Source organism: Mustela nigripes, chromosome 5 (genome assembly GCF_022355385.1).
Source record: "Mustela nigripes isolate SB6536 chromosome 5, MUSNIG.SB6536, whole genome shotgun sequence".
Lineage (NCBI taxonomy): Eukaryota > Metazoa > Chordata > Mammalia > Carnivora > Mustelidae > Mustela > Mustela nigripes.
This window is the reverse complement of record NC_081561.1, coordinates 61353854-61371491: the sequence shown is the minus strand read 5'-3', so window position 1 is coordinate 61371491 and position 17638 is coordinate 61353854. Positions and strand designations below refer to the sequence as shown.

The following is a 17638-nucleotide window of genomic DNA, read 5'->3' as shown; positions in this document are numbered from 1 at the left end:
TAGGAGGCTAAATGATTCTATGCAGTTGAGGGAAGTACACCTTGCTTTATATTCAGGAAGAACAAAAGTATATGAGTCATATATTTCTACCTTATATTTTGATTGCACCAGCTGTTCTGTTTTAAAAGACAGCCCTTTTCCCTTGATTGTGATGGTTTCACAGGTATATACTTATCTTCAAAGTTACAGCTCATCGAGCTGTATATGTTAAATATGTATAGCTTTTTGTATGTCAAGCACATCTCAATGAAGGGATTTTAACAATGCCAATTATTGCTAAAAATGAAGTTACACAAGCAGAGGAAGTAATGACCTAAAACAGCCCAAAGCAAGCACCAGTGTGGTAAAGGTATGTGTGCTGGAATGCAAGACAAGCAGGGATGGCTTCTCTGGCCTTTACAACTAACTTACCTTGGGGCAGGGGTGGGATGGGGAGGGCAGCCCTTTTCAAAGATTATCTCTCTCTCTCTCTCTTTTTTTTTTTTTTTTTAAGATTTTATTTATTTATTTGACAGACAGAGATCGCAAGAAGGCAGAGAGAGAGAGAGGAGGAAGCAGAGAGCTCAATGTGGGCTGGATCCCAGGAACCTGGGATCATGATCTGAGCTGAAGGCAGTGGCTTTAATCCACTGAGCCACCCAGACGCTCCAAAGATTCTCTTATATAAAGGAAATAATCAGCACCTTTTCCTCTCTCTTTTTAAAAAGATTTTTATTGTTTATTTATCTGATAGAGAGAGAGACACAGTGAGAGAGGGAACACAAGCAGGAGCAGTGGGAGAGGGAGAAGCAGATTTCCTGCTGAGCAGGGAGCCTGATGCATGGCTCAATCCCAGGACCCTGGCATCATGATCTGAGCCAAAGGCAGACACATGCTTAATGACTGAGCCACCCAAGCGCCCCATTTTGGCTCTTTTATACAGGGATGTCTGTGATCCAAAGATCACCTATGGTTCACTTAGGAACATATTATTCGATTTCTTAACTTATCTTCTTAAACGTGTTTTGCTTGTGTCAACATTGAAACTCATTCTCATTCCTAGAGCACACCCCAGCTGGCTGGCTGTGGTCGAGGGAGGTAGACTGGGAGTCTATGAATTTCAAGAGGCTTTATTTACACACACACACATACACACGCATACCTAGAAGAGTAAATTAATAAATTTATTATATTAGTATTATTAATATTAGTATTATTTATTTTTATTAGTATTGTTAATAATTAATCAATTTAACAGATTGTTGCTGAGCACCCGATACACATTGCTGGGGGAGGCAATGGTGGTAACGGGGTTCAGATTATTAATAAAACATGACCTTTGCTCTTCCCAGTGGTGAAATTAGATCAAGTCCCAGACCTCTATATGTTCTAAGTATTAAATCGGCAGGAAGGAATGTTGGTCATCTTCACACTTTCTTCCCACATGTATAATACAGTGTGGAATAGTGTTTTCTGGGGCGCCTGGGTAGCTCAGTGGGTAGAAGCCTCTGCCTTTGGCTCAGGTCATGATCTCAGGGTTGTTGGGATTGAGCCCGGAGTATTGGGCTCTCTGCTCAGCAGGGAACCTGCTTCCTCCTCTCTCTTACCTGCCTCTCTGCCTACTTGTGATCTCTGTCTGTCAAATACATAAATAAAATCTTAAAAAAAAAAAAAAAGGAATAGTGCTTTCTACATGGGTATCATGAGTACTGAATGAATAAACAGGAAAATGTCTTCAGATCGGACATGTGAACCTCTGCAAGCAGAATTTAAATTTACAACACTGGCCACGTACATGCTGCTTCTAGAGGAATTGCTATTTTATTTATACAGAACTGTCTAAAACTGATAGCTAAATATTAAAGTAACCTCCCCCCCACCAAAGAACCTAGATCAAAAGGCATGAATGGGTATGCCCCACTTGGAGCAAATTTAAAAAAAAAAATTATTTGTTTAGTGGGGTGCCTGGGTGACACCTCAAGTTTGTTTTTAATCGTTAAAAAGTAAGCACACTCCAGAATTTGGAAATCCAGACTAGCAAAGCTGATACACCAGGGTGGCCGGGGTCTTGGTGGTGAATTCACCATGAGCGACCCGCGTGTAATACTGAGCCCCCATAAGCTACAGGCCAGGAAGTCTGGTGCAGAGACCACTGACCTGGCAAGGGGTTCATCCTCTCTTTGTAGCAGAAATGTTATGTCCTTGTCTCCAGGAAGTGTTGGGTAGAGGGTGCTTCAATGAGCTACCAAGTGTCATCGGCAGACCTCTGAATCGCTCTACGGAAACCAACTAGTAGGTAAATTAGCACTTATCCAGCAGTGAGAAGTGGCTAGAAAGAAGGAATGTTTAAGCCAAATGAAACTCAAAAAGATAACATTTTATTTTCAGAGCAGCTGATGCAGTATTGAATCAGGTTTTCACATATAAATAGGACAGTGTCTATTTGGTTACATCTCTGTTTGATGAATGCCTAGCTATAGGAACTGTAATAAATTTCTGAGAAGGCTAATGCCTGGAACCTTTTAAGTAAAATTCTTCTGGCTCTCTTTCTGAAAAAAGGATTGTGAGAACTTAAAAAAAAAAAATGCTTTTCACTCAGGAGGAGAACCAATCTAGAATGCCTCATTTAAGTTTTGAAGGAATGCACCTTTTTAGGACAAGTCTATAAAACAACTTTATTTGTTTGTTACATATGATGTTTAAATATAACTTTGCTTTCAAGCTTCAAACTTTTTTTTTTTTAAACCCCTGGTAAAATAAGACTTTTGGTTCACCTTAACAAAAACTGACCTAGGAAGAAACATTTTTAGCAAAATGTATTATAAAATTCACTAGAAAATACTGTCCTCTTTTTTGCCAAAATGTTACATAAAATCCTTATTAAAAATACACACGTTACAAAAGAAAAAATTAAGAAGATGCTAATACATAGTGCTTTGGATACGGACCCAGGGACCTGCATTCCGGGAAAAATACAGTTAAGTACACTAAATATTATGATGTCAACTTATAATAGTGCAAACCTGAATAAATTACATCCTGAAATGAGAAGGCATGCAAGTCACTTGCTGAGAATAGAACATAATGAAGCCAGAACAGGAAGCAATCACAACACTATTTAAAAATGTTTTCGTTTTTATTACATTAATTTTTTTCAAAAATACTTTTCTTTACAATAGAACTCCTAGAAAATATTTACAACCTTCCTCTAATAAAATATAACAGCAGTTAAATATATTTGAAAATAAGATGGGTTTTTCCATAAAATATATCTGTTAACTTTTTATATACAAGCTTTCTCAAAGAGGTCTAAATTCACTAATGAAAAACCATCTGATAGTAAACAGTAACGGTGTTGAAGACATTAATCTTTAGGAAGAGAAATTCTTTGGGGTGGGGAGGGCAAGGGAAGCAAAAACACAACACATACATGCAGGCAGAATCATTTCAGAAGGAAAATAAGTGCAATATTTTACCGTGAAGTCAATTCTTTAAGTTGATATTGTCAAGAAATACTACTTCAGCAATTTGAACTGTCTCATTAAGGAGGAGTTCTTTGGTTATTTCAAGTCAAAGATGCTTACATTATACTGCATGAAAAATCAAAATTAAATTGTGCATTACATTTTTTGCCTTGGCAACTCAGTTTATTTTTAATGTTTAAAACTGGAACGGCTGGGCAAGTCTCCAAACACAACAAGGACATTTGCTTTATAAACATGTTTCTGGGTGTTTGCTCCTTTGATAGATAAGCTTTCATAGACCCGATAGCAGAACCATTCCAGAATCACTCTCAGAGGCCAGCACACGCCCAGGGAAGCAGTCACCGGGACAGCCGCAATCAGCTGATCTTACGGAATGGTTCTGGAACAATTCTGCCACAAAGTTGATGCGCAAGGCCTGGGCAGTTTTAACTCGAAATAGAAGAGAGAATAACCTGTCAAGAATGGCAGCAAATAAAACCTTTCTTTTTGCCTGTAGGAAAGGATGAATGAAACCCCCAAGGCCTTTTTTTCTGAAAACGCAAAGACAGAAACGAAAAGAACCTTTACATTTATCTTCTGACCGTGGCTTTCCTGAGATTCAGAGAACACTGCCTAGGCAGGGCTGCGAGGGAAAGCGAGCGTGTGCTAAAATGCTTCTGCTGGAGTCAAACTTTAAAAGATGCTCAGGTCCTGTCCTCATGTTTGGCTGACCTTCTAATGTCAAGCTATTAACTACTGTGCCAGCAGAGTCTTCAGGGACAGGCCACACCTACACAAGCTCGGGGAGCCAGCCTCCCTGGGGTGGGGCAAGGCCTGAAAGCCCTCCTTCCAGAAGTCAGGCAGCATTAACGCTCCAGGGGAGGTCGCTGGGGGCAGTCCTCTGGCTGGGCTGCGTCCCAGTCTGAGGACACGTGCTCATTTGCCCTACCCAGGGAGGGGGCAGTCTGACTCAGCTCAAAAGCCTGAGCTAAATGCCATTTTTGAAGGATTATAGGCTTATTACCTTCAAGTACAAACAGCAACCCTGCTAAGGAGACAGGAGGAAGCAGAGTTCTGTAGCTTGGAGAATTCTAGAAATGCTTTGGTAAATGACTTGAATGAATACATTCCTTGTTTGAATGCAAATATTGGTGGCTAAAGTGGTATCAGAAACCATTATGGTTGGCCTTTAATGCTATTTCACTTGTATTTGCTGTTAAATCGGTTAGGAAACAGTCCAGCAAAGGTGAATGACAGCAGAATCCCAGCGAATGAGGTTTCACAGTACTTCCAAGGGACACAAAGTAATTCCAGAACTCCATGGACCATTAAACAGTGCTGCAAAAAGAATGGGCTTTTCCAGTCTAGTTTTTGGGCAAAAGATCACTTTTCAGTGTCCCAGAATGTGTGACCCTCAACCACTTTCCCTAAACAACTTCATGGTTGGGGTTGTTTTCCTCTAGACAGCTCAAACAGAGACACGGCTCTGCCAATCCACCAATCGGAACCAACCAGTTCCAGGGGAAGGGGGGAACACAGGAGAGGATGATGTACTCCCTCTAGGGACCAGGTCCTCAGTAAAGCCTGAAATTGTACAGTACTCCTGGAAACAGGCCAACGGGGATAGCCGAGACAGGGAGAAAACTTATTTTCACATTTGGTCGACTTTTCAAATGGTGTATGTGCTAGAGGAAAGCCGTGTAAGAGGAGGGCTTGCTTTGCTCACTGGAAAGTTACCCCTTAGCACAGAATCTCCTGCTAGAGACTCCAGGTTTGCTGCAAACTCCAGAATGAGGTCAAAACAGAACAAAAATAACTCTTAGTGGGAAAGGATGGCCCAAGGCCCCAACATGAAGAGGGGAGCCTGCTCCACACACGCACACGCATCCACTCGCTCACGGCAAGCTTTGGGATCAAAGGCAGCAAGGATGGTTGACATCTGAAAGCAAAAGAACATTGAAGGTCAGGTTTATTCCCTGCCAGAAATGAGTTCGTGGGAATGCAGCCCAGATGAAACACCTCTTAAATAGAGTTGTGCCAATTATTTATTCCCTCCAACCTCCCACAGAAACATTGATTTTTTTTAAATAAAAGGAAAAGAAACTGAAAAAAAAAATTTTTTTTTTTTCCTAAACCTGAATGAAACGACCACTTCTTTAAACAGGTAGTTTAAAATGGTTACAAAACGAGCAGGGAGTCCAGGTTTCCTGATTAACGAAGACGGAGGCCGTGGGTGTTGGCTGTCTCTGCGTGACAAGTGGGCCTTTATAGTTCGGCATCACCCTGAAGTAAAACTGAATCTTGGTCGTCCAAGAGGAGATCTGTGTCCACAACCTCGGCCTCTTCCATGACGCCTCCCAACTGCTGGACCATGTCGCCATCGAGGATGTCCACGTCCTTGATGGGTTTGATCAGGCTCAGCTGGTCCAGGGGCAGCAGCCCCGGCGCCCCTGCGGGCCCCGTAGTCCTCTCGATCGTGGCGGCCATTTCGGCGGCAAAAGCTGCCTTCTGAGCCTTTTGCCTCTGCTGTTCCTCCTGCTGCCTGTGCGTTTTCATGTGCGCATTTCGGCTTTTGATCTTGAAGAAGACTCTAAAAATGAGGAAAAAGCAGCATGTGAAATTTAGGGGATCTGAGTTCTTGGAAATCTGGATGCCCAACAGGGAATAGGTGCTTCGTGGTCTAACATCTGGTTTGGGTGGCATGGAGAGAGTCTCTGGGTCACCTAGGACCTCCTGCCCCTGTTGCTTCTCCTCTCCAAGCATTACAAAGGAAAGGAGGTGGGCATGGGAGCACATGTACAGTGTTTTAGGCTTCCTCCCTGGGACAACGGAGGATGGATTCTCAAAGACCTTCCTGTCCATCTGTGGTCTGCAGCATGTGCCTTTCTCCCCCTTTAGCCTTCCCCACCCCCGTCTCCTCATCGCAACTGGAGAATCCCTCAGTCATGCTGCTGAGCTCTCACAGTTCCCATAATAAAGCCCATCATCTGCCTTTGGCTTCTGTCCCTGTTCCTCCGTAGTCAAATTTCTGGAAGGCTCTGCCCAATCCTTCACACTTGTTATCTTCCTCTCTTCTTCACCCTCCCCAACTGGATTCTTGTCTCCTCCACTGCAGCCCCAGCCCTCTTCTCAAGGTCACCACTCTGTGTGGCCAAATCCAATGCCCTCCGCAATTCCATTTTCATTGTACTTGACTTCTGAGCTACACCCACCACTCCTTTTCACCTAAGGCCCCTCTTGTTGGCCACCAACGACCAAATTATTGTCATAATTTCCTACTTTTAGCTTTAGAAGGAAATAGTTCTCAGCTGCAGGTGATTCTGCCTTCCCAGGGACACCCGGTGATGTGTGGAGTCATTTTTGACTGTCACAACTCGAGGGGAGGATGGTATTTCTCGCATCCAGTAGGCAGAGGTCAGGGTGGTCTCCATAACCCATCACGTGGAGGGTGGTCCCCTTCTTCCCCAAACAAGGACTGATCAGACCCAAATGTCACTGCTGAGGTTGAAAAACTTTGAGACAAGGGGCCTGCAAACTACAGTCAATGGACCAAATCCAGCCCACTAAATTTTCATAAATAAAGTTTTATTGGAACCCAGCCATGTCTATTTGTTTATGGACTGTCTGTGGCTGCTCTGCTCAGCAAAGGTACCACTGGAAGTTGTGACACGGACAGTATGGGCCACAAAGCCTGAAATATTTCTCTCTGAACCTTTTTCAGAAGCCATTTGCCCAGATGTGAGGCTGCCTCTTTTGGGAGAGGGGGTGGCACAGATACCCTGCATTCATTCCTGAGCTCATAAAGGGAAATGGAAAAAAAAAAAAAAAACCCTCTGATTTCTAAGACAAGCAGAGTTGATGAATCACAATTGCACATATTGAAACTGTTTCATGTAATGAACATAATTTCAGCAGCTAAAACAGGCATTCTGCAAACATTTGCCTGTTATTCCTACTCTGGAAAACCACAGAAAATATTTCTATTTTCCACAAAATCTTAACTGGAGTTATGGTATTAAAAGGTCCCAAGCAACATCAAAACAAGACAAGAAAAACACTTAATGGGTGTCACTGAGAGACAGCCAGTGAGCTCAAGATGCTAATTCTGGTTTGTTAAAATGTTCTTTGTCTCCACCTGCTGGAACAAGGAGTTGTAGCCTGTGTGTCCCAAAGTGAGCAGAGGGAGGTGTTGGCTCCTCTCAGGGGACAGGTGGGGGATAGAGCGAGTCAGTCTGAAGATGGCTCCTTACTTCAAGTCCGGAAGCCTAATGATCCATCTGGAGGTTCACGTCTCCGTGGTAAGATGAAGGGAGAGATACTTTGTCTTGGCTCTGAGGGGTATGAGAATACAGAGGAGCTGCACTAAAGGCATCTCCCCCATCACTGTGCTTCACAGAGAGAAGACTGCTGCTAATTCCATCTCACCTTGGCGAGAGCCACCAGACGGAGTTAGGCTCACTCAGAGGCTGAGAGCGCTGGCCTGGGTCAGGCTGCGTAGCCTGAATCCTGACTCAGATGTGCACTGTGACCAACACCTTACTCTTTATGTGCCGCATTTTCTCAGCTTGTCCAAAAGCGCCTATTAAAAGGGCCTACCCTGGGGTGCCTGGGTGGCTCAGTGGGTTAAAGCCTCTGCCCTCGGCTCAAGTCATGATTCCAGGGTCCTGGGATCGAGCCCCGCATCAGGCTCTCTGCTCGGCGGGGAGCCTGCTTCCCTTCCTCTCCCTCTGCCTGCCTTTCTGCCTACTTGTGATCTCTCTCTGTCAAAGAAATAAATAAAATCTTAAAAAAAAAAATAAATAAAAGGACCTACCCTGTGGCACTAAAGATTAAATTAATCAATACCTGTACAAATCCATTAGAACTGTGCCAGCAAACAGTACCCTACAAATGGCAAGTACTGGTAAGTTGTCGGAAATAGCCTAATGAGTATCATAGGCAGAGGTCCTATTGGGCCTCACTCATACAACTAGGGATGCTCAAGGAAGTCACTCATGACAACCCCTCCAAGTCAGGCGGCCTCACTGAGACGTGGAGTTCTACCCTGGATGGTGTGGGAGGGAAGGCCGTGTGTCTTACCATCCGTGATCTTTTCCACCTAAAATAAACAGACCGGTAAGATGGAGCAGTGGTCAGGGTCCTGGGCTCTGCACTTTGACAGAGACGGGCCCAAATCTCAGTTCTGCTCTCAAGGGGGATGTGACCAGAGGCAAGTTATTTTACTTGATTTTCAATCTTTATTTGTGTAACAAGGATAAAAACAGTCTCTGTACCACATGGAGTTTCTGTGTGAGGATTAAAATGAGCTCCTGCACATAAGGTAGTTCCCAAAGTGAGTGCTCAGCAAGTGTTAGATGTTACTAGTACTGCCTGCTGTCGGTTTTCCTCTCTGAGTGGTCTTCAGTTATACTTAAAAGGGCAGGGATGACAAACAGGATTTTTCTCCTGAGTCATCCTGATCAATTGGTTATGCCTGCTTGAAGCATTAGGGTCGAAAAGATCTGAGGTCCTGTCTTAAGATGACAGTGAAGAGTGCAGCAATCGGCTAGTGATGTCTGCCCCGACACAGGAAGGAGCCTGCAGTGAGAGGATACTTCCTGATACGTGTTTCAGAGCCATTCTCAAATCACTCAGAAGGAATGCAAAGAGAGCAACACTCGTGAATATGGTTTGGGTGTGAAGGGAAGGAGTGGGAATCAGAGTCCCACCCACCGTTTCTGAAAAAGAGGGAAGTTTTTGTTACTAGAGGTTTGCCCTGAAGTTGTCTGTCCTTATTAGGCATGAGGATATCAGAATGACCATATTCTGAGTCAGAGACAACGTCCACCCACCCTGAGGCTCTGTGCAGACCACAAGGATGATACGAGGGAGTATTTGGAAACACTGGGTTCTTTTTTTAGCTGAAGAAACCTCAGACCATCTTGGCCAGGCCTCCACAGAGCACTTATTCATCACAGACTCAGATTTGGTCCCCAATCCAACTGCACGTACTTGCCACACTCCTTGCAGGGGAAGATGGTGGTGGGGTCTGTCTCGCCGCTGGTGGTGCTGTGAGAGGGGGAGCTCTTCACTGAGCAGTACCCACTCTGGGCACTGCCTGGCTTCTGCTTCCCAGAGGGGATGGCCCCCCGGGCTTTGGTCACCTGGTTGGTGCCACCATGGATGCGGGCGTGGCCATTCAGTGCCTGTCGGGAGCTGAACACCTGGGGAAGAAAGGGAGTGACATGACATCTACAGTCCTGAAAAGGAAATTAGGGTTATTAGTTACTCAATGGTGAAACAGGTGATACTTGAAACAGTGTTTAATGACGGGGTGCAGGGGTTTTATGCAAGCAAACTTTGGACGTGGGCACGAAAAGGTCAAGGTCAAATACTACCACCACTAACACTGCCTGCGCCCATAAAAAAAACCGCACCGTTGTTACAACTGGAAGACAAGAAACACTGTGGCCGAGTCTGAAGGACAAAGCTGCCATCTAGCAGTCAGGGACCTGGGGGGTGAGATCCGGCCTCTGTGTCATAGGGAAAGCTGCTGGGCCATTTCCCCTCTGTATACCCAATTTCTTTTTTCCACCTGTAAGATGAGGGAGTTGACCAGCTTCCAAACTCTTTTTTTTTTTTTAAGTTGGAAATTACCTCCCTCTCCTCCCCTCCCCCTTTCTCCTTCCCTTCCCTTTCTTTCTTTTATTTTAAGAAAAACAAAACAAAATAAATGAGGTTTTATGCAAATGCTCAAAGTTAAAAGCAGAGATGTTCTGGCTGAAATAGAGCCAGCACCCTGGGAAGTGGGCCTACTTGCTCAGCTCTATCTCCCTACCACGGAAAGACCAAGCACCCCAAGAAACACAGGTGGAAAGACACTGATTAGCGGCTCTGATAAATTCTGTACATTACATCCAAGCCTTAATCAGTGACCAATTGTCAAAGCAATGTTTCAGACTCCCAGATTTTACTGTGGGATGATAAAAAGGGGCAGGACCTGGACAGTCTTTTGAAACTTGCCAAAAGCAGTCTCTCCCAACCTCAGTATGACTGACATTTGGGGCCAGATAGTTTTTGTTGGAGTGGGGCCGTGTTAAGTAGGAATTTTAGCAGCATCCTGGTCTCTACCCTGGAGAAGCCAACAGCACCTCTCCAGATGTGACATAAATGTCTCCAGACATTGCCAAATGCTCTTGGGGAACAAAATAACTCCTAGTCGAGCACCACTATTATAAAGAGATTCAATCCACTTCCCTGAATTTGAAGAGCCCCGACTTCAAGATTGTTAAACCTATCAGCTAACAGGCCTACCCACGGAGCCGTAGGAGGTTTGCTCTGTGTGAAATTCATGAGTTCTGTTTATGGTCTTACTGGGGGGGAAAAAATAAATCTATGGCTGATTTAGCAACCCAAATCTCCAGACTTAGGCAAGGAATAAAACTAACATGTTTTCTCCTTGTGAATTTTAAAAATCATTAAAAAATATCCAGCTTGCTGAGCATTTCTGATTGGCAAAAGTGAAAGATGACTTCCCACTCAGTCAAGAATTTACTGTACACCAAACTATGAGCTGATGAAAACAGTGAATTTCTAAACTAATTCACCCAGAAATACTGGCATTGAAAGTCACATCTTAACCATCCCTGAACGGAAGAGCTCTATACAAAATGGAAATGATGTGGTGATGCTTCCAGGTCATTAAACATCAAAGACAGAAACAAGCTAGCAATTTCTTATGTTCTCTTCGAAGCTAATGCCAGATGTATGTTTTTTTTTTCTTACTTTTCCAGTTTTTTTTTTCGAACGTAAATCAAGTGAATTTCTGCATTAGTATCTAAATATTTTAAAAACTATTGCTTTCTCCATCTAAATGTCGGAATCATCAAACAGCATTCAATACACTCTGGAAAACAGTGTTGTCCTGCATAATATACAAGCAAAGATGAGCACTAGCTTGGAAAACACAGGGGTTCTCGTGAAGGAGTTAACATTCTCATTTTTTGAGGAATACTTCTAGAACTTACCTGTACAGCTGTGCCTGGATTTAAGATACCTGACTCAGGAAAAGTTCAACAATGCAGGCTAGTGGGGGGACTGGTGAGGGACTGAAAGTCTAAAGTTAACATCTTAAAAAAAATATATCCTTTAAGATACACTGGGGGCCTTAGACCGGACCAGTATAGATTGCATAAGGCCTTCCTTAGTGGTAAGAATGATCAAACAGTGAATTTATTTTAGCTAAACGGTATTTCCAATGTACTTGAAAAGTACTATGCTAATTGTACAGACTTATGTTCAGCCTGTTTACATGATTAAATTGCTTAGTAAAAATTTTCTTGGTTCTTTGAAAAGCATACAAAGGTAAACTTCCACTAAATCACTGTAATGAGTTTCTCAAATTTCAGATTACTGACATTTGAATGAGTAACACTTAATGGAATCATGAAACGCAAAACCTTCCAGACAGGTGAGATGACCAGGAATGGGGACAAGTGTTACGAGAGGGCAAGCCTTCTCTGTGGGCTCCCCCAAGGCATTTCAGTGTGTGCCAAGGGGGCAGGACCTACTGTTACATGGCCCCGAGGGGTGGCGGGGCACCAAGAAACAAGGCTTGTAAGTTCTGGAGGCCAAGGCTCACCGCTGAAACCATGCTCAGTAGCTCTGAGGAGCTTGGATCATAAGCTTCCTGAGGGCAGGGACCTTCTCTGGGGCCCCAGAGCACCCCAGTGCTCATCTGCTGGCTCATCAACATCTGCCGGCTGAGTGAATAAGGAAATGGAAACACAGGAAAAAAAAAAACAATGCAACGTGAAATTGCCTCCGTGAAACTTTCCTTGCTAAAAGTGCAGCCTTTCTAAAGCGCTCTGTCCTTAAAGCCAGGCACGGCCCGCTGCCCTCCTAGTCCCAGCTTCCTGAAGGACACAGTGACACTTACAGCCCCGCAGTTGGGCATCTCACAGATGAAGGAGCCGGATGGCTGGCCGAGGGCCTGCAGGGGTGGCCCCTCCGCGGGAGCCAGTGCGGGGCCTGGCGGTGGCTCGGGTGACTTGGGCACTTCACTCTCCTCTTCTCTTGTAGATTTCCTATCTTCTTCCGGGTCCTCCTCCTCCTCCTCTAACTCCTCTTCTTCTTCACTCGTCTGGTGGTGAGACAACAGAAGCAAAAGAGGGGACATCCCCAAATGGCATTTTTAGTGATGAACAGGCCACCAGCCAGAAGGAGAGAGGGGCTGAACACAGGGGGTTCTTTCTGCCTAAGGAATAGCGACAGATGGTCTCTACCAGTCCTGTCATTGGGTGCTTGGGGTTTTGAGGTCGAGGAAGTCCCCCTGCCTCACTGTGGGGCCCCCTCACCACTTTTGTAAAAATATGCGAAGGCAGAGAACAGAGATTTCTGTGTGTAGAGTTTCTCTCCCTTGCTCAAGACCAGCAGACTTTGAATTGGATTAAATCTCACTCATGAGCAGCTCTGTCTCCCCAGAGCAGTAAGGAGGGCTTTTAAGCAGTCACGATACTGCGGAACCCCCCCCCCCGGAGAGAGACTAAAGACATATATAGTGATTTGTTTCCAGACCTTATGATACATTTCCGGGCAAAACAACCCACATATCTGATCTGACCTCTGGCCTGTGGAAAGCATGGGACTCACTGTGCTCTGACGGGTTCCTGCTTACTCTTGTCAAAATAGAATCCAAGAGTGAACGTCAACAGCTTTGTAGAGAGGAAAGGGGAAGGGATAACCACCCCAAGCCCCCACATTTTTTTTTTTTCTTTCTGGACTATGTCATCATGGGCTTGGAGAAATGCCTAGCAGAGGTATTCTATCAAAAATAACATGAAAAATATTAGTAGCCTCACTGCTACTGTGTCCCTTCCCCCTACTTCAGAACAAGCAGGTGGAGAACAGAGACGCAGGAGGCCTTCATTCTATTTGTTCAACTACCTTACTCTGTTTCCTCCGTCCTCCCGGAGGGATGCTGGCTCCTCCAGGCTGTGGAAGGATGGAGGCTCAGGGAGAGGGAGTTCTACGTTATGTCATTTTTCATTCCAGCTTCTGTTTCACAGCACTTCACAGTTTACAAAGTATTTTCATGTTTGCAGTCTCACCCAGAAGCTGGAAACATCTTCCCATTTTACAGATGAAGAAACAAAAGGCATGTCCTGTTGCCTCCACCCTGACAGGTCAGCTGTGTCTGCCAGGCTCTGCTTAAAGCACATGGGCTCCAGGCTGATTTATCTCAGAGAATGATGGAACTCTGGGGGAACCTACGATTCTTAGAACCCAGAAGCAAAAATTCCTGAAAAGGACGAAGATTTCTAAGAGTAGAGGAGCAGTCCCCTGGGATCCAGAAACCACAAACTTTCTCTCTCCAGTTTGGATTGGGGGCAGGAGAGAAAGACAATGCTAGTACATATGGGGCATTTAACATTCCAATGTTGTCCCACTGCTGTCTGCATTTAATACTATATGCATATTTGAGAGAATGTAGTGATAGGGTATACTTAAATAGCTTCAGGGTGCCTGGGTGGCTCAGTTGGTTAAGCAACTGCCTTTGGCTCAGGTCATGATCCTGGAGTCCTTGGATCGAGTCCCACATAGGGCTTCCTGCTCAGCAGGAAGTCTGCCTCTCTCTCTGACCCTTCACTTCCTGTGCACTCTCTCCCTCTCATTCTCTCTCTCTCAGATAAATAAATAAAATCTTAAGAAGAAAATCTTAAAAAAAAAAAAGAGAGAAAGAAATAGCTTCAGTTTCCAGTGGGTTCATTACAATGAACCAGTAATGATTACATTTGCTGAAAGACTTCAGTGAGCACAGATGTAGGCCTACTTCATTTTGCAGAGTTATTTCTGATACATGAGTCGTAGGTCTCATAATTATGAGTATAGAACACACGGGTTGATTTTCCTTAAATGGTCTGATTCCCACGTGAATCCAACATCTTTGAACCTCAAAGGGTTTCAGGTAAAACCATGTCATGTCAAACTCCAATGGTTCACTCCAGACCTTTCTAGAACTGGAGCTCTGTGGACTCAATATTGCTTTATTAAGCAAGCCATGGTCCACACCTTGGCCCTTAGATTACATGGTAACTTTTAATGACAATGGCATTTGTTTTACAGTCCTTGCTATAATTACAATTTTCTCACAATACCATTTTTTTGGGCTTAAAAACTCTTAGAAAGAGAATGAGATCTTAGAAAGATTCCATATAGTCACAAATTTACAGATTAAATTACACTGTGCTGTGATTATATATGTCTCTGGAATTTAGATAGGTTTTATTTCAACTGGCAATCTATACATGTTCACAAAATGATTTATCACCAAGCCATATGGCTTACCAAAGTGACTAAGAGATACAAAGATAGGAGGACAAGAATCCTAACATGGACAACTTTGTATCAACAAGTTGGCCATTTCACGATGTATTGTGAAATAAAACACTGAATAATATTCCCAAACTGGTAGCAGGTGGGCAAATACAGGATGGGGAGGTGGTGATGTATTTAACACGGTGCTTAAAACCTTGGGAGTCTGCAGTAAGGGTTCCTTGAGGAGGATGATACTCTTATTTCTCAGGCATGCAAATGGAATTTGCATGATGAGACATTTGTTAAGTGAAAATACAAATGCTCAACAGCCCAAATTTACTCAGAGACATAAATCTGAGCGTCACAGTTACTTATGATGATGGTAATGGTGGGGATGAAAACATGTTGGAAGCCTGCTAGGAATTAGGCACCACACACACACACGTATGCACGCATACATATACACGAAATTTCTGGTGCATACGATAATCCCGTACAAATGAGGAAATCGGCCAGAGAGTGACTTTCCCTAAGGTCACAAAGCCGGTAAAAAAGTTGAACTGAGATTGAAACCTCAACTATCTGATTTCAAAATCTAGCCTTCTTCATTTATTGGCCCTGCAGTGATGTCCACAGGGGGACATGTGTTCATCTGCACACAGTTTATATTTTCAGCCCAAACAAAGAGATCCTAAACCCCTCAAACCATTGCAAACAGCTGCCTATAAATGTCAAAGGGCAGCAGGCGCGTTCCCAAGCTTCCATCAGCAGTGGACCAGGTGGTAGTAACTTAGGTGCTTAGACCATGGGTGAGCATTGCCCTTGGGAGACCTGACTGCTATCTTCCAAAGTCAGCTACTCTTCTCACTTAGTTTCTTGAATTGTGCTGAATTTACAACCAGACCCACAGATTGGCCTTGAGTGGGAGCATGAGTGCGGGCAGGAGACAAGGAGATGTGATCAGTACTTTTCTCCTACATCCTTAACAGAGCCCACCCTGGTCCCCTTCTTTTGCCTCCAAGATGGGAGGACCTCTCATGGCTTTAGGCCAGAAGTCTAATCAGCTGAGGAAGCTACTGCGGTCTGTTGGCCTTCTGGTTACCTCAAGAGCAGCCATTCCTCACAAACTCTCTTTTTCCCTTCTCCCCACAAAAGTCCCTGAACTATCCGAGTGTGTTCCATCTGGACGAAACACTGCGGACCTATGATCAGGAAGCCTTTGGGCAGGCCCAGAGGACAAAGGGCAGGACCCCTATGACTGTGCCTTCTACACCCTTCCCATTTCTTGCATGGTCCCAATTTTTCATCTCTACTTTGCAAACTTTCCTTAAAAGGCTGACTGTGTCTTCACAGTGCCTGAAAGAAAGTGTGAGCTACCATGCTGACCTTAAATCAAGATTCGCTCCCATTTTATAGGTCAGTAAGCTTAGGAGCCAGGTCTTAGGTCTGCAAGACCAAGTTTCTTCATGCTTGTTTGCCATCTAGTCCACTCATCTGGAAAGTAATGCTCTGTGTGACCTTGGGCAGCCCTTCCCCTCTCTGGGCCTCAAACCCTTGCTCGGGCATGGTGGAGCTGGAGGAGAGAGAGGACCTAAGGTGCCATCCAAGTCCTTTTGGCTCTTGTCTTACGCTGCTTGTAAACACTCTTGGGGTTCATGCTAAAGCTTCCATTTGTGTATGCCACATCCTCCAACTTCAGTATACGCTCCTGGTGTGGGGAGGGGGGCCAGAGGCCAGTTGACATCCCCGGGTCACCCACAGTACCACATGCGCTTTGTTATTTACATCGTGGGAACTCAACTGCGTTCAGCTGATTGAGCCAGAACAGACCACATTGCTTTTTTTAAACATTAGGCCACAGGTGAGAACAATGCTCTCCAGATAGAAGACAGCACCCACTTCAGTTACTCAAACAAAAGCCCTGGTCACGGGAAGCCGCAAGCACAGAACACCATCATCTCTGATGCAGATGTCGATTCTTTCCTGATACCTGGGTCCAAATATAAATTCAAATATGTGTGTATATTTCACAGCTAGGATAATTCTTAGGTAGGAACTTGGACCTCAAGGAATTAATGAGCCCAAAAGTTTTTATACTTCTTTAAAAGTCTGCATTGTACTGCTCTTAAGTATCACACAGGGAATCAGGCTCAGACAACATCCTCACCAGCCATTTGACCACGGCTAAGTTACCTACGCTCTGTGCCTCAGTTCCCTACCTCCCGGATGTCTATGAGGATTAAGAGTTCATACTGGTAAAGGGCCTAGCACAAGGCCCAGCACATAGAAAGGGCTATGTAAGTGTCCATTAAAGAAAATAAGCCACGTATGTGCTATCACAACTGGGGCATGATGGTGAATGACAGTGTAATTACAGATATTCACAACAATCATGAATTCCAAACTTTCCCCGATGGTGACAGCTTGGAGTTCACGAATCTGTTGTAAGACATGCCATTTTTATACACCCCTGCACGGCTGGTAATGTTTCCCACAGTGCGTGGAAATATTTCCCCTGGCTATGGATGCAGATAAAAGGAGTGAACCACAAGTACAAAAGTGATCATAATTACTGAAGCCACACATTAGGGGTTCAGAGAAGACTTCAGTGTCTTTCATCCTTAGTGTGTTACGTCTTTCATGTCTGCTTAATATGCAGACAACTTTGGATCGTCTGCCACCGAAGGAAATCAATCTTGAGGATAAACGGTGATTAAGGATTAGAATATACACACTGCTAACTATTCCTCAATAATTGGGAGCTCCTGACACGGTCTAGAAGCCAGAGCTCCTCCTTGGTCATGCTTCACAGACGCTGTGGGAAAACCCGAGGGCTGTGCTTCTCTGGCCAGCAGCATCTGTGATGCCAGTGGGATCAGAAAGGATATCCTGGGGGGTCA

At 44.4% G+C, this 17638-nt stretch overlaps 1 protein-coding gene across 14 annotated transcripts in view; it reads right to left on the bottom strand.

The window, feature by feature from the left end:
- Positions 1 to 2335: 2335 nt before the first annotated feature.
- The window catches only part of TRERF1 (transcriptional regulating factor 1), a 201373-nt gene continuing 186070 nt past the window's right edge, over positions 2336 to 17638 (bottom strand). For 11 of the 14 annotated variants that reach the window (XM_059400459.1, XM_059400462.1, XM_059400470.1 and 8 more), the window contains 3 exons: positions 12361 to 12564; positions 9435 to 9682; positions 2336 to 6033 (listed from right to left, as the gene is read on the bottom strand). In XM_059400459.1, coding sequence (XP_059256442.1) covers positions 5709 to 6033; positions 9435 to 9682; positions 12361 to 12564 — 777 coding nt within the window. In that variant the 3' untranslated portion in view covers positions 2336 to 5708. The remainder of the gene's footprint in view (positions 6034 to 9434; positions 9683 to 12360; positions 12565 to 17638) is intronic. The other 3 variants (XM_059400467.1, XM_059400469.1, XM_059400472.1) reach the window with 1 other exon arrangement.